A 16,716-nucleotide genomic window follows, 5' to 3' on the forward strand; every position below is an offset into this window, starting at 1 on the left:
TTCTGAAGCCTCAAAGATCCACTTATCCAATGTAGCGGTTTTTGCCCTCAGGGACAGTTGAACAAAGCATCTCTTTTCCAGAGGATTTTCATAGATAGCTGAACAGAACGCCTTTTTATTAAAAATTTTATCTGTATTAACAAAGTTTTATGACCTAAAAAACTTGCTTTGGGTTTCTGCTGGGCAAGGAGCCTCATGCCAGCTCCCACTTTTAAGGACAGCTGAGGATCTGGGTCATTGTTCCCCGGATTAATTGATATGACCTCATGGAAAGGTATGAAAATCTTCTTGCCAGGTTATTCTCCACTGTTTTCAGACTCATGGGTCCCTAAAGCTGGAGGTGGGAGTCAGGCTGGCCGAGATCACTGAGGATGTCAAAGGAACCCTGTGGCAAGGAGCTCCCAGTGGTGGTCCTGGAGCAAGAGTTGTATGACCATGTACAGGGAGCCAGGACTAGAAACCCTCTGAGGATAAACTCCTTACTGAATCTAAAGGCAGAATTACACACAGGGGCAAATGTAAACTCATTTCATTTTTAAAAATAGTTTTATTAAGTACGTGAAAGCTTCCAGAAGGTATATTGGAAAATGTTCAAATTTCAATTGTGAATGCCTTTTTTAACTGAGATATCATGGGTATATTTGATAGAAATAAAGGGTATTAAAAACACAGCACCAAAAGCCTAAATATATCCAATAGACTTTGTTTTTTTTCAGAGAAAATACAAGATATGACATAAGGGTAAAATTAAAGTCCCTGCTGAAGGCAATGGCCAAAAACCACTTTTCTTCAGTGAAACAAAATATTTCACAGGAAAGATTTTGTACAAGAGGATGTATTTCAAGAGTACAGTGTATTTATGAAAGTATTTTTGCACTGCTTTCTTCATAGTGTGTAGACAAGTGATAATTAAATAGAGTTTTTCAGTGACAAAGTCATGAAAAAATACTATCTGATCATATATGGGCACTGTTGAAGTAAATTAAAAGGAGAACCAGCCTTTGGACTGGTGTTAGCTTCAGATTTGGGTGGTCTGCCTGAAAAGTCCTTGCTTTTATCTAGTCACGTGGAGCTAAATCCACAAAAGTCTGATGATTCAACAGCACGACGCCATGCTCAGCATCCATGGCTCCTGGGCAACAGCAACAACATCAGTCAGACACCTGATCTTCCTAGCTCAAAATTATCACCACGGGATGACAGTCTCCTAAGTGGCTTCAGCTCCACCTCTGCATCACTCACCTGGGGAAATTTATTTAGTGCCACAGGATGGCACGAGGCCAGCAGGCACTGCAGTGCAAGCACCAGGGAGGTGCCTATCCCAGCCCAAACTAAGGGGAGGCAGCAGTGTTTGTGTTCCCTCCAGGATAGATGCAACTTCACCAGGTTAAAAAAACACGGCACAAGGTCACAGCTCCAAGACAGTGTTTAAAATCACTAATCCTGAGCTGCACGAGGCGCACAGTGAGCAGACTGTACTGCAGAGAAGTCTGTGGTTTAATGCACAGCTATCCATGGTATTCCCTATTTTCTAGCAGGGGATACCTGTGCTCAGCAGGGCTTTTTGGGCATCTAACTCTGGGCAGTGGATCCCCATTTCAGCTCTGGCATGCCTAAGCTTTATTCACTGATGAAATGATGCCCATAGCTCCTCTGTGCTCCAGTTCTTCATTTGTACAATTAATTAATAGTAGCAGCACTTACTGCCTCACCAGGGTGCTGTAAAGAAAAAGCATGCTAAAAATGGTAAGGCACTCAGAAATTGGATAATAAGGACTTTGTAGCCTCCCAGGGAAAATTTAAATTTGCACTGTTTGAATGCAGATCAAAGTTTAAGCCCTTCAAAACTAAATTTCTGCCCCACATAGACAAATCACCTGAAGAAGGACTCCTGTAGTATGTTGGCCTTTTCCTGGCCCCTTGCAAACCATCACCCTTCTGGCCTTTTCCCTGAGTACAGCTGCAGTACAGGGAATAACAGCAGGGTGGCAGTTATACCCCAACTCAACCCCTCTGGGAAATGGAAAATATCTAGAAGAAAATAATATTGTAGGACCTTTGGTACGCAAATGGATAGTGCACAGGGTCCCAGTGCTGAATACGAATCAAGACTTGATTCTGTTCTAGCCTTCTCCTACAACAACAACAAAGAGGATGCACATGGCAGAGAGCAACATTTAAAAACCTACTGTGCTTTCACAGCAGGTGCTCACTTGAAAAAAAACTGAAGTCATTTCCTGCTCAGCCCATGAGAACAGGTTTAAAATTTATTTGCGCCATTAATTTCCTTCTTTACTCCTTCTTGTTCCTCTCTCAGAGGTTCCAGCTCATGTCCAACCTGTGTGGTGTCTTTGTTCCAGTTATTTCTGCCTTCATTTTCTGTCCTTACAGATTTAGGATCCTCTTCTTTTATCTTTCTTTCCTTCTCCTCCTTGGCAAGCATACGGTAATTATAATAATTCATGATGAACAGGAAGGTTCCTGCCAGGACCATCACAGCTCCACATTTAATGAACATATATTTATAGTCCCCAAAGGTATCGATAAGAGTTCCTGTAAAATATATATTAAAAAAAAAAAAAAAAAGGGGGGGGAAAAAAAAAGAAACTTAGATATGAAGGCAAGATTATTGTGTTTTCAGATCCTAATTATAAAGGAACACCCCTGTGGCTTTAGGATAGGATAAGACATTCTCTGGATCTCTGATCTCTTCCTCAAACACGCTGAACCTGCAAATGCTTCACAAATGTTCCACTATACAGCCTGTGGGGAGCTGACATTTGTACAGGTAATGCTACCCATAATTTGCATAGTTAAGCAGAAGTGGACAGAACCTACACTGTAAAGCCTGGACTTTTCCAGCACACCTATTTTTTCCATGGAGAAACTGTTCCTCTGATCACAGAGCCTGTAGGCAAGCCTTTCCACTGACTCCAACAACCAACCACAAGGATGTCCATTTGACTTGGCAGTCCTCAGGCTGCCAATAAAACTGTCAGTTTTCGAGAAGACCTTCCTGAGATGGCACCTGCCCACTGGGGCTCGCCTCAGACTCCTGACAAAGACCCTCCAATTGATTCCTCCACGGGTCGTTCACCAGCATTAGAGGGGACTCAGCTTTTGGTCCCAGCTGCCCTTTCTGCATTTATACCCATGATCTAAAGAGGAAAGGGCACAGCGTGGAACTGGGAAACATTAGTTCCAGGGAACGCAAAGATGATGCTGTCAATGTCAGATAATTTCAATGCCAAGACAAATGTGACAGGTTCCTCTCAAAGGTTAATGCCTCTGCTACGGAGCTACAGATTAATTGAAGGGAGATGGCTTAATTGAAATGTCACTGTTCTCCATTATGTCAAAATGTAATGCAAATCTTATTGGGATTATGATCCTGAGCATTAACTCCCATTTACTGGTGCAACACGGACCGTTCTTAACATCCCAAATCCTAATTAAAGTAAGACCCACTCCTAACCTGGCCTTCATAGTACAGATAGTCCTCCTTGAAACTGCCCATCATCCATTACCTCTCTGACTTTTTAGAATTTGTTCTCCTCCTTAAAAAGAGGGACCTTTAATTACTTCCAGATTGACCCCTACTGTTGAAAAGCTGATGATTAATTATCCCACTGCATTACACTAACAAGGGATTTTATGGTCACCAAACAGATTTCTTCATCACAAAAATAATAATTTTTCACCGCTTTTGGTCGATGTTTTTTCCTGGATCATCCCTGGCTGCCTTGGTACACCATTTTCAATGCACTGTGTTGTAACTGCACAATTCAGGTTACTGGTGGAACATCAACCAAGTGTTAATTGCAACAATTTTTCCTTTTCTGCTCATCAGGATGACCTAGAGGTCTCCTAAATAGGTTTCAATGAGAGTTTTAATGAGTAGAATATTGGAAAATTCAACAGTAGGATAGTCTTGCCTCTTTTCCTTTGAGAATAAGATAAAGTCATAAAACACACTGGGAACAATTTACTTAGTTCATTAAAGTAGAACCCTGCAGTAGGTTATTAAAATGCCAAAGAACCAATAAATTTGCTGCTTATTAAAATGGTGGGGAAAACCCTACAAAACTAATATTACTGATTATTACCTAGGACTGTTTTAGTCTCATTAGCAGTCTCTGGTCATTAACTTAATCTTCCACATAGAAAATTATGTAATTCAGAAAATGGTCATTTTAAAATTGTATTTTGTTTGTCATTAATTAAATAATGAATCTCTAAGACAGCAAGAGGATACAGCTGCTTCTGTCACACTGTATGAGCTACATGGTAATAATAAGAATTAAATGGCTCTGCAAGATATGTCATATGGAATATTAGCCAGATCTCAGTGTTGAATGCAGGAAATGGGTTTAAACTGCCTGCTTTCTGTGCATCTTATACATCCAAATAAAGACAGCACACACAACCTAATTAAAAAATTTTGCATACTTAAAGGTGACCAGTTTCCAAACCAGTTATTCAAGACTGCATGCAGGTGAAATGCAAATTGCAGGACAGGGCAGATATCTATTTGGTATCTATACACTGAGAGAATGTCACCTATAAAGTCATTTAATTCATGTTCAACTCAAATTTGATAGAACTTGAGCCAAATGCCAGATTCAAATATGGTGTCTTCCCGACATGGTGTGTTCCTTGTGGAAAAAGGAGCACATACTATAGAAGGAATATTAAGGGTGTTAAATCACAGCAGATCACTGTTCCCACTTATCTTTTTATGACTGTAAGTTCTGCTGAAGCATCAATATCATCCACGTGGACCTCTGAGAGTCTCTGCCTTTTGATATTTCGAGCCATCCAAAATAAGCCTTTTTTTAATTATTTTTGGAACAGCCTTAAATCTATCAGCTGTACTAAGATAACTCAAATTTGTGGAAGTGCTCAGAGCCTTAGAGGCAAAGAGAAAGGCTTAAGTTTGACTCAATGAAAGGATTTCATACAACCATTGCCTTTTGCAACAGGAGAAATCTCCAGGAGGAACTGTCTAAAGTGCAACATTCTTGGTGTTGTAGGAAATCCTGCTCTGCAGGTTCAGTTCAAGTGTTTGAAGGGATCAGGGATTAAAAGATCACTCTCCAAAACTGACCTCAGCTGGAGGACTGCACAGAAAGGAGGAAGGAGGAAATGCTGGAAGAGATATCAAGGACCTCCTTCCCTGTCCAGTTACTAGTGGAAAAATGGTGGTTGGGAAGCAGAGGAAACATATTTAGAATAATTTCCTACAAACTGTGCTAAATAAAAGCAACAAGTGAGTGGAAGCAGAGGAGGAAAATACACTCACCTCCAATAGGTGGCCCAAGCAGGATCGTGCAGCACTCCGCGATGGTGACCAGGCCGACGGCGCTTGTGAAACGGGCAGCTCCCACCAGGTCCATCAGAGTTTCAAAGAGCATGGCACAAACCATGCCAAAGGCCAGGCCATAAAAGCTGGAATAGACAACGAGCCCCGTGTAGTTGGAAGCCAGGGGGCACAGGAGGTGACAAGCGCCATTGAAAGCAATGGCAAAGCTGAAGAAGTATTGAATTCGCGGCCTCACCCACTTGCTGTTTGCAATGATGCCAGTGGCAGGTCGAGCAACCATATCCACCACGGCAAGGACTGAGAGAAGGAAAGCAGCTGAATATTCATCAATGCCGGTGTGCTTTGCATAGGGTGCCAGAAAAACGATGGGGGCAAAGAAACCCAGGAACATGAGCACGTTTCCGATCAGGTAAATCAAGAACCCTCTGTGTTTAAAGAGGGAAAAATCGAGATACTGGTTGATTTTTTCACAGCAGTCCTTTCCTCCTTCCTCATCTGTTTTATTCTCCATGGAGACATTTGTGGGACTACTCATTTTCATGGCATCTTCAGTGATCTTTTCTTCCAGAGCATCCTGGGTTTGGGCTGATGCCGTGGCTGCCCCGATGGGTCTGAAGAGAGCTCCTGCCACACAGCAGTGTAATAAAATTCCCCCAAGAATTAAAAAGCTGCCCCTCCAGCCAAAATTGTCAAAAAGAAATTGGTTGAGAGGTGCTAGGGTGCAAAGCATCACGGGGCTCCCTGCCATAGCGAGGCCATTTGCGATGGGTCTCCTCTTCAGAAAGTATTTCCCTATGATTATCACTGATGGCTGGAGGTTGAGAGCAAGGCCAAATCCTGGAAAACAGTTAAGATTAGAAAAAGAAATATTTGAGTCCCATTTCTCCTCAGCTCATAGTTTAAGGAAATTCATGGACAACTGTAGCACTGGTGCCACTTCAACATGACAATCTGGATGCAAACTTTGCTCAAGGTATCCTTGAGCTTCTGGCTGCCACATTTGGGTAACGAGACCCCAGAAAGACCCTCTCAGTCAGAGTTGTCCCCACTTTTTGCACTGCAAACCTCTTGGGTGGCAAAACTAGGACAAAGAGTTTGCTTCGGGATAAACTAAAACTATACCTTCAATGAATGCTGATGGGTTCTGTCTGGACACAGTGTCCTGGCTGGGGGAGAACATGGATTTATTAAAAAAAAATTACAATTCCCAGTTTGAGGAAGGTTTTTCTGGCTTGGATAGTGCCAGCCACCGAAGCACATCCTTCTGGGACTGGCCTGGGTCACCCACCATTGCTGCCTGCACAGAAAATAACATCACCCCTCTCAGCCGTGACTAATTTGGTGGTGTGAGCAATGCAGGTGTGATGCAAGAGATTAAGAGGTCTGAAAATACACAGCAAAACAGCTACTGAGGATGCTAATTACACAGGACCCCAGAGTGTTTCTTTTAATTAAAATTTATTTTTATTGCATCTAAATATATATAAATGCTATTATAAATCTGCATTGCTAATTCAGGTAGAGAGCTTCCCTTGCTCAGGCAGAGATACCAAATGCTGGGATGGTCTTAATTTTCTGTGGTTCTGTTTGAGAGCACTACCATACAGAATAATAGAAACACAGAATCTTTCAGGCTGGAAAATAAGTTCAAGACCATCAAGTCCAACCTTTGACCAATCATCACCTTTTCAAACAGACCAGAGCACTAAGTGCCATGTCCAGTTGTTTACTGAACACTCTCAAGGATGGTGAATCCACCACCTCCCTGGGCAGCCCCTTCCAATGCTTAATCATCCTTTCAGTGAAAAAATGCTTCCTGATGCCCAACATCAATAATCAATAATCAAACATCAATAATATTTTCAAACATTTCTATGACCAGCAGTATTCTCTTAAAAAGTTAATTTTTCAGAATCTCCATCCAGATTGCATTTAAAAATCATGCCACATATTTTCCACTCTATCATCCAGGAAAGAATGAGCCACATTAGAGCAAAGCAGAAATGTAATCCTTGGAGTGATTATATCAGAGAACATGAATCCTGAAAATAGGGTCATTTTTTGTTCATTAGTGTATATAATTAGTTTGTTTAACTGTGCAGTACATAATTAGGCATATTGCTTTACAGAAGAGAATTTAGAAAGGTCAAGGTCCTCAAAATTAATTAAGGAACACTATCATTAGCTGCTGATAGAGTAGAATCCAACTGATGCAGCAGAATTCAGCTGATGTTGGATAGCTTCAGTTTTGAATGGGTTTACAAAATTACGATTTTTGCCAAGTCTAAGATTCTTTTCTTTTTAATCACTTTGAAGTTTTACAACATTAAAAATAAATTCAAATGGCAACATATTAAAATTAATCTTGATATGAAACGCATTCTCAGCATGAACTTTGCAAGATGGTCCATATATTTGGTAGGGCACACCTTTGGGAAGTACAGGCTGCTCGTAATGCACACGGAGCCAAATCCAGGCTGACCCGAGAACCACAGAGGGTAAACACAACCTTGGTTAGAGAACACCCCTGATGGTGCTCAGATATTGGAATGCATCTTCTTTCACCTGAGAAGATGCAGTGCAGTGGATGAGAATTTCCCTTAACTCTCAATTTCCATGGCTGGTCAGTGAAGGCAGAAATTGAACCGTCATTTCCACAGAATCATTTTTGGTAGGGACCTACCACGTCTTCCAGAGAAGGAAATCCAGACTGGATGCCAGCTACCCACTTAAACAATAATCAACTCAAATTTTTTATTATGCGAACATTAATTTGCCAGTCAGACAAATCCAATTTAATATTACCTCATCCTCCTCCCATTAATTAAATTTGGAGAGTTTCAAATTGAATAACTGGAATTTCAATTTACTTTAAGCTTTTGGCTGACTTTAGCTGGAAATATTTACATCCATTTTATTGCAGTTTTCAGAATCTACAGCAGCTTTTCCATGGCTGAAATTGTTACTCAATAACCACATTTTCTCCCCAGGGATATGACAGAGAGGCCTGTCAGTGGAATTGCATGGGCAGAAGCAAGCCTGTGCCAGATGCAGTGTCCTTCCCTGGATTAAATACATCTCCCTCATATCAGAAGGAAGTAAGTGCTGCTACAGGAGTCAGCTGTGTAGCTACTGATCATGTTCTTACTTCATTAGCAAGGGAAGATCTGATCGGGTATTTTGATGTTCAACACTTTCGGCTGTGGCAGACTCTACCCTCATCAGCCAACAGGTCTCATCCAAGATCCCATTTGATTTCCCAGCAGTACAACTGGTACAGGTGGAATTAAACTCTGACCAGTCGTTACTGCCCTGAATTTAACTCTGGAATTTGCTGCTTCTACCTCAGACTCAAGAAGAGGTTGCAGGTCGAAAACACCTCTTTAATGCATCCAGGCTGGCATTTGGCCAGGCCAACAGCTTGCAAACCCCATTTCTTTCTCTAAGCACTGTAGGGAAACAAATGGGAAGAAGCTGTGGGGTTTGCAGTGTGTGCAAAGAGCCTCGTGCATCCCAGAGCTCGGTGCCATCAAGGACAGAGCTGCCACCAACAGCAGAGCCTGGTTCCTGCTCTGCATGCAAACAGCAGCAGACAGAGTCATGACAGCAGCTGAGACTGCCGTGTCTAATCTCTCCACCACAAACAGATACTTCCTGCTCTGCTCCTCTGAAGAGATTTCCATTAATATGCCACGGGCACACGGCTATAGCAGAGACCCCCCTTGTTTGCATCTCCGTCCCTGAGAATTACACGAACACAGTCTTTTACATCAGCCTGTTTCCTTTCCAGGCTAGCAGGAAGGAGGTTAAAAGGAGGGTGATGTTTACAGGCTGCTTTGCAGTTACTGCAAATCCCCTTCACAAAAGTCTCTCTCCTCGTGCAGTAACGCTGTTGCAGCCACGTTATGAGCAGGCAGCTCCCTAATTGCCCTTGAATGCTTCCATGTAAGGCCTGACCAGTAAAAGCATCCCAGGCATAATTAGAGGCATCAAGCATGTTAGCAGGCGTACAAGCATCTCCCCTTCTCTCTCAAATTAATATTCCTTCGCCAGCACACACACCGTGCCTGGAAATGATGGGTTATTAGCCAAGACCTCATCCATACGGCTGCCCTCGTTCAGCAAGCAGGAGGAAAATATGTACACAACAAAAAAAAAATGTGCTTTGCTCTGAGGAAACAACACAGCGTTAAAGACAAGGAGATGTGGGGGTGGTTTGCCCCTGGACCTCGAGGCTGGTGGGAGGGTTATGTGTGTGCATTGAGCACAGAACAGACTATCAGCTTTCTGAGGTGGGCAACAGACCAGATTTACAAACATAGTCAGGGACCAAAAAAGATCAAAGTCTTCATCAATCCATTGGGTTAGGCCCAAAACACATCCTGCCACATTTTTTGACCATAGAAGCTGGTGTCTTCCTACAGCCCTGTTTCTTGCCTGAGTCCTGCTCCCCAAAATGCATATATTCTTAGCAAAGGTTTCATGGTTTCCATGTGCTAATCAACTCAGAATCATAGAATGGTTTGAGTTGGAAGGAACCTTAAATATCCAGTCCCACCACCTGCCGTGGGCAGGGACATCTCCCAGGTTGCTCAGAGCTCCATCCAGCCTGACCTTGAACACTTCCAGGGATGGGGCAGCCACAGCTTCTCTGGGCAACCTGTGCCAGGGCCTCACCACCCTCACAGGGAAGAATTTCTCCCTAATATCTAATCTAAACCTGCCCTCTGTCAGCTTGACACCATTCCCCCTTGTCCTGTCACCACATGCACTTCCTATGGGACACTTGTTTAGCAGGGAAGGATGCCAGCTCATGCACCAATAAACAGTGGGAGATATTGGTTATTTTTATTTCTCATCGCTTTGTTTCTGGAATCCCTCCCAAAGAATCTGCAAGATTTATTCACCCAGTAATAGCACAGTTTCTTCTAATTAGAGTGACACTCCATAGAAAGAGTTTAAGAGAAGGAATCCTATATGGGGATTTATTCACTACTCTATGGATTTAATAAAGCAATATTGGTGTAGAAGAGCAGGATGACAAACTTTCTGTCCCAATTTACTTTGCTAGTGGCTGGTTTTATTGATTTTAAATGTTGAGCTCATACTTTCCACATTCAGAAAGCAGCAACACTTAATGCATCTGTGGAGAGATTGGGAACATTCATTAAAACATACACCTTGCAACCTCAAAAGCCAATTTTGAACTCACTGTGTCATGTTTTCAAGCAGATATCCTAGCTGCACTGGAAGAAACACTGGCTGTACCTTATCCAAAATAATAAACAAAAATGTTTATAATTAAGCATCTATACTCACACAGGTAGAGCACTCTGATCCATCTACCTTTAAAAGCCATAACCTGTCACCTGCAGGTTTTAAGGTGCTGGACTGAGCCTATGCCTTCTCCTGTTTCCAATATATAGATAGAACACAAACAATTCAAATTGCAACTTCAATAAGGAAATAGTTGTCCTTTTTTCACAATAGGGAGAATATTACTTATTTTCAATCAACTCCCAAGCTATTATTTTCAGATAAAAGACCTCCTCACCTCACAAGCTGGCAAAGGGCAAGTGAACTAAAGCAAACCCCTGAAATCTCATTTCATGTCTCACAGAGGGAAGATAACACACAGTAATGTAGGAACACTGGTGCTTTCTTACAGTCACACTTGTATCCAGGAGGATTTGCCCTGCCCAGGGCAGAGCAGAGTCAACCTGAATTTGCTTCAGTGGATGCTGAGGGCACTGATGGCCACCCCCACTGTCCCCTCCAGCCCAGAGCACTCACTCAGCTGCCAAGAGCACAGCCCTGCTGAGATCCCACACGTGATGTGTGTTCAGCCGGGAACACAGCGCTGAGCAGGGACGTGCTCTTTGCTAAAGTTCACCTGGAGCAGTTAATAAAGAGGGCCCTTGTCCCACCAGCTTTTCATGTCACCAGTTTCTCATTGTGTTCGTGTTGGTCCACACATTGCCCAAGTTTGGATGTCCCGAGCCATCAGAAGTGAACCTCAGCTGTGGAGGGGAAGGAGGTGCTCTGTTCTTACCTGTGATGAAGCCCACACAGATGTAGAGCTGCAGGATGCTGGTGCAGAAGGCAGCTGAGATCATCCCAACACCACACAAGAGGCCCCCAAACATGACCACGGGGCGGCTGCCATAGCGGTTCACTAAAATACTGCTAATGGGACCTGGGGAAAGAGTGAGAAAGGGTCCTTGAGGGTGGTATCTTCTGACAGAAGGGTGTATATGACACAAAGCAGGTAAAACGCTGCATAAACAGTGCTCCTGAGGTGCTGCTGACAGCTTTTAGGGTGACACCAAGAAGAAAATGGAAAAAGAGAGAAAGATGACCCACATGGAGGTGGCAGCATGTCTGATGCCGAGGCTGTGTGCTCAGGGACAGCTCCTGCCCTCAGGACTTTCAGATGTCACCAGAGCAGGCAAACAGCAACAACGCATCAGGTGAACACACAATCTCAACGTAGGAGCTTCCTGATTTACGATGATGCTAAACCACACACACAAAGCAGTGGTTCATATTACCAGGCTGATATCACAAATGCTGCTGCATTTTTAATGCCCCCATTTAATGCAATTCCGATACTGCTGACCAGGACCAAAGCTTCAGCAGAACAGTTGTTAATTAAATCCTAACAGTAGTCCATGTAGGTAGAAGCAGTTTAGGATGATGGACTAGCCAGAGCTCAAAGGAATCAGTTTGGCCTTTCGTTTCTGCAAAAAGCAGGTTCAGGAAAGCGCAGAGTTATGAAAGAGGGAAATGGTTTAGCAAAGACTGTGCACACTGAAAGGAAGCTTTGGAATCTGAGGAAGTGAAACATGCAGGACCAGTAAAAATCACAATCACAAAATAATATATTTAAGGGACTTTGATGGACTCAGGACCAACCTCCTGCTCAAAGCAAAGCCAAGTCTTCGATCTTGAAGTTAGATCAGGCTGAAGCATCAGAAGTAGAGAAAGCAAACCAAGCAGCAAAGAGCAGTCCAGAAGTCCAAGCTATGATATGTGAGGAAAAGATTCTCTATTACTTAAAAACCTTGAATCAAAATGCTTCAAAAAATAATGCTGGAAATGAGGAAGGGGAATACAGGCAGCTTTTAGTATCTCATCTTGCATGGCTACTTCTGGTTCTACTCATCCCACAGCAATGGTGTTTCAGAGCCCAGCATGCCTGTTTGCCTTCATTCCTGCCACTGTGAACAGCCCACACCATCCACACACAGAGTACTAGAAAAAGGTATTTTAAACTTACAGGTATCTCTTAGGAGTTTGCTGTGGGGACCTACCTTTCCACAGAGCCATGTGGAAGAATATTTACCTTTGCTTAAATAATCTCAGCCAGAAACAGGGGCAAAGCTCTTTCCAGTCCCTGCAAACCACAGCACAGCTGAGCACAGGAACGAGACCCAGATAACCCAAATACTCCCTCAGCATGGCTGACAGCATATAAACAAGTTTTCAGCTGTTAAAATGTGCAAGAATAGAGAAGAGTAGGTATAACTGGTTTAATCTGGGGAATGAAGCCCACAGAAACACTTTCCATTAGATGCCTGAGGTCAAAACACTCACAAATGAAAAACACACAAGCACAGTCTCAACAGCATCCCTGTGACTGTGTGATCTGTGAGCTGGTCCCATCAATTGCACCACTCAATTAAAATTTCTATGTGTATAATTACGTGGAGAGTTTTTGTCCCCTAATCCTGTAACTGGATTCACACACAACGCACCCTTTCGCTGCACAGAGCACTACAAAATCCAGTGAGAAGTCCTGGGGAAAGAGAGACATATTTCAGACCAGCACAGCAAGAAGGGGACCCCTTTCTGTCTGAGTTTCCCCTGGTCAGGCCGTGAACTTGCATTATGCTTGAGCTGGTCTCAGCACGTCCTGTAATTCAACAGATCGAGCCAGTGTTCCTCGGAAAGGCACCAACACATCCATCTGCAGCCCAAGGGCACGCAACTCTTCCATTTTTCAATTTTCCACATGTCCGCGTTTCTCCAGAATCAATCTAATTACTCAGATAAGAAAATGTGGTTTCAATTACTTTCTCCCATTGGAAGAGGGCTTTCACAGGAGCCCTAAAACTATAGGATGTTGCACCACAGAGCAGAGCACTTAAAGTCCACGAGATTCCTTCTAAGGCCTCTCTCCTGTTCCAACCCAGGGCAGCGACCAGGGGGAGAAGCCCCTGCTACGAGGAGGGAAACAGCCTGCTCACATAAGTCCACTCTTGCAAAATCCAGTCTGGGAGAAGGGAAATATGGATCTCTCTACCTCTCACTTCAGTCTGTAAGCTCTTATACCAGGTTCACCCACCAGTAAGGATGGTTTGGACCTTGACAGCAGATTATGAACTGGAAAGGGCTGAGGGTAGGACACATTCTGCTCTGCTGCCCAGGTACGAGAACAGCCCAGGGTGGACACTGGAGCAGAGAAAAATAAAAGTTCATGTCCAAACCACTGTTTGTACCAATGAGAGCACCCTTCTTGTCCCTGGGGTCCCTGGGGACCCTCCATGACTGCAGTGTCCTCAGACTCATCCCAGCTTCCCAGTGATCATTTATTAAGCCACAAGATTGCAAATGCTCCCTGTTCTTGTCGTGTGTGATCTCTCAGCAGTGCTTTACAGCAGGTCTGCATGACCTTGGGCAAACAGCCTTCATCTGCTGTAACCAGCACTATCAGTTTTACAGGGGGATAATCAGTCCCACTTGTTTGCCAGCCTGGTGTGCTCTTCAAAGGTGTCACCTGCCTGGGCTGGGCTGAGCTCACAGGGAACTCAGGCAAACTCAGAACCACATAAGCCTTTCTCTTTCAAGGTGTAAAACTCTAAGTCCAGGCCCTGTGAGCCTGCTTTGGTAAAGAACACAGTGTACAGCACCTGTGAGTGACAGCATTTGATCTCCCTGATTAGCCTCACCCACACAGCACTGAGGGTTGGAGACCTCTAAGATACTGAGTGCAGCCAGTTAGAGAAGAAAACAGGAGCAGAACACCTGGATTAAACCTTTTCAGCCACTGGAGGATCCACAGTGAAGGCCGTGATGAGCACTCAACCTGCAGCAAAAGCATCACCTAGACCTACACTTTACAAGACACCAAAAAATCCAACCCAAAGCCTCAAACAGTTGGGAAGCCAAACTTCCCCAAGATGCTGCTCAAAGGCCGGAGGGTCTGTAATAGTCCTGAGCAGACCTTTCAAACGCACTGAAGCAAGTGCAAAATCACATCCCCAAAATTACTTCCACTCAAGTCATTCTGGACCTACAGAAACATCCACAGATTTAACGGAGCAGCCCTTCAAAAGCTGTCCCATCTCTCAGCACAAACCGGCGCACGCAATGTGTCACATATTGCACACTTCAGCTCCCAAATCCTGCCAGCCTGGGCAGGGGCACAGAGCACAGGCACGTTCCCCTCCACCCTGCCCAGGTGTCTTCAGTGATCAGCATCACACCCAGAAGATCTGAGTGCACCCCTCCTGCCCCCTGACACTCGCGGTGTATTTCTTGTGGGGGGGTTGATTAGCCATCAAACACCAGATAACTTTAACAGCAAGTGTTGTGGGAAGCTTCAGAAAACATCAAACAGCAGAGGAATTAAGAAGAGGGAACACAAAGCCAGCACCGCAGTTGCGGGAAGCGGGAAACACAATTACTGCTTTGCTTGCAGCTATTGCAAAAATTAAAAGTGTGACAGCCCCTGGCAACATGGTGGAATTGAAAAGCAGGACCTGTCATTTACCAGTTACTCAGCTGGCATGGAAAGAATAAAGATGCTGTGTATTACCACAGAGAAACCATTTACGGTAACAACGTGTGCAGCTTAAATCCCACGGCACCCTGTGCAGGAGCTACAGGCTCCCTGTCCTGGCATCCAAAGGAAATAATTCTTCCTTCCTGTGAGCCTGCAGCGGGAGAAGCTAACAGGAGTCTGGGTGATTTTTGCCTCTTAATTTACAGCATCAGGTGAGAAAAGGGCAAGAGAAATAGCTGGCAAAGTTCTCAGAAAGCTGCCATTTGCCTGGCTCAAGCTGGCAGGAGGAACCACACAAATACCTTGCAAATCTATGAAATGTCAGAGCGAGGAGCAGAAGATATCCCAGCTGCTGAGCACCTCCCAGTGCACGGCTTCTCAGGGAGCAGAGCAGCCAGGGCCAGTGTCACCCAGCCAGGGCTGTGCCCACAACCCACCACCAGGAGCACTGGAAATACAAAAAAGGAAACCAGAAGTAACATTTAATCAACCCCTTGCACTCCACTACATTCCAGTGACAAGGGTGTTGGGATAGTAGCACCAGTGTTTTGGTGCAGGAAGGGATGGCATTCCCATGCACTCAGCCTTAGGAAACACAGCAGCCCCTTCCCAGATCCAGCAGGTGACTTCATCCCTTCTGACAAACTTCCAGCCATGGCCATCATTTATCACCCACTGCAGAGGGATGACACAAGATGGGCTTTGCTCAGAGATGTGCCTGTGTCTCTGCAGATCCCCTGGCTCAGTGTCTCCATCCAGTGCCTCCATCACCCCTGGGTAAGAGCAAGGAATGCCCACTCAGAAGCACCTCACTTATACCCCAAGCCCTTGCAGAGCAGGGTGCACACAATGAGGGCTCTGCTTCTGCCTGCAGTGAAACTCCGCAGTCTGGTGAGCAACAGTTTGCACCAAATATCTCCAAAAGATGCAGCTGGGATCATGGAGCCCCTGGAAGACTGATGAAATGTAAAGCACTATCCTCAGCCCCTATAAATCATGCTGGTTTAGTGCCTGTCCTGTTTAAAGCCTCTCTTTTCTCATACCTGTGGCAGATTTCCATTCTTTGTTAGCTGGTACATGAAAGGCCATGTCAAAGAGGCTGCTCTTGGTGGCAAGAGAAACACAGCAACTCGCCAGTGGGGAATGCAGCAAGCCCCAACTCATTTGTTAGCTTGTCCAATTACTTTTCACCTTGAGTTTTGTGTTTGCAGAAGTGAAAAGGACCCTGAAGAGGAGACTGTAAACACATAAAGAAAATGCAAAATACCCTGGATTCTCTTCTCCTCTCCTCCACAAAGCCAGGCCATCTTGTCATTCACTCTTTTTGAGTCGCTGAACTATGATCCAGAGAGGATGATAATGCAGAGTTGGCATTTAACGAGAAATATCAATCCAGACCGGTTTAAACTCTTGCAAGTGTGACAGTGCTCAAAAAAAAAAAAAAAAAAAAGACACCTGAATTGCCTTTCTGTTTTCCTCAACAAGGCTTATGAATTTTTTATGGGCTGCAAAACTTCCAGTCTCGGTACAAAACACTGATGTATTTCTAACAGGGACTAAAACATTCCCCTCTCCCATACTTATGACCCTGCACATAAATATATAT

The 16,716-nt window shown here is 44.2% G+C and overlaps 1 protein-coding gene across 2 annotated transcripts in view; it reads right to left on the reverse strand.

Annotated features, from left to right (window-relative positions):
• Positions 1–819: 819 nt before the first annotated feature.
• The window catches only part of LOC114060099 (monocarboxylate transporter 2-like), a 36,299-nt gene continuing 20,402 nt past the window's right edge, over positions 820–16,716 (reverse strand). For both annotated transcript variants that reach the window (XM_027889299.1, XM_027889298.1), the window contains exons 4-6: positions 11,376–11,519; positions 5,303–6,160; positions 820–2,553 (exon numbers count right to left, since the gene is read on the reverse strand). In XM_027889299.1, the coding sequence (XP_027745100.1) occupies positions 2,261–2,553; positions 5,303–6,160; positions 11,376–11,519 (1,295 nt within the window). In that variant the 3' untranslated portion in view covers positions 820–2,260. The remainder of the gene's footprint in view (positions 2,554–5,302; positions 6,161–11,375; positions 11,520–16,716) is intronic.

The sequence above is a fragment of the Empidonax traillii genome, unplaced genomic scaffold, assembly GCF_003031625.1.
Source record: "Empidonax traillii isolate 1590-97213 ecotype Southwest subspecies unplaced genomic scaffold, ASM303162v1 scaffold258:size685985, whole genome shotgun sequence".
Classification (NCBI taxonomy): Eukaryota; Metazoa; Chordata; class Aves; order Passeriformes; family Tyrannidae; genus Empidonax; species Empidonax traillii.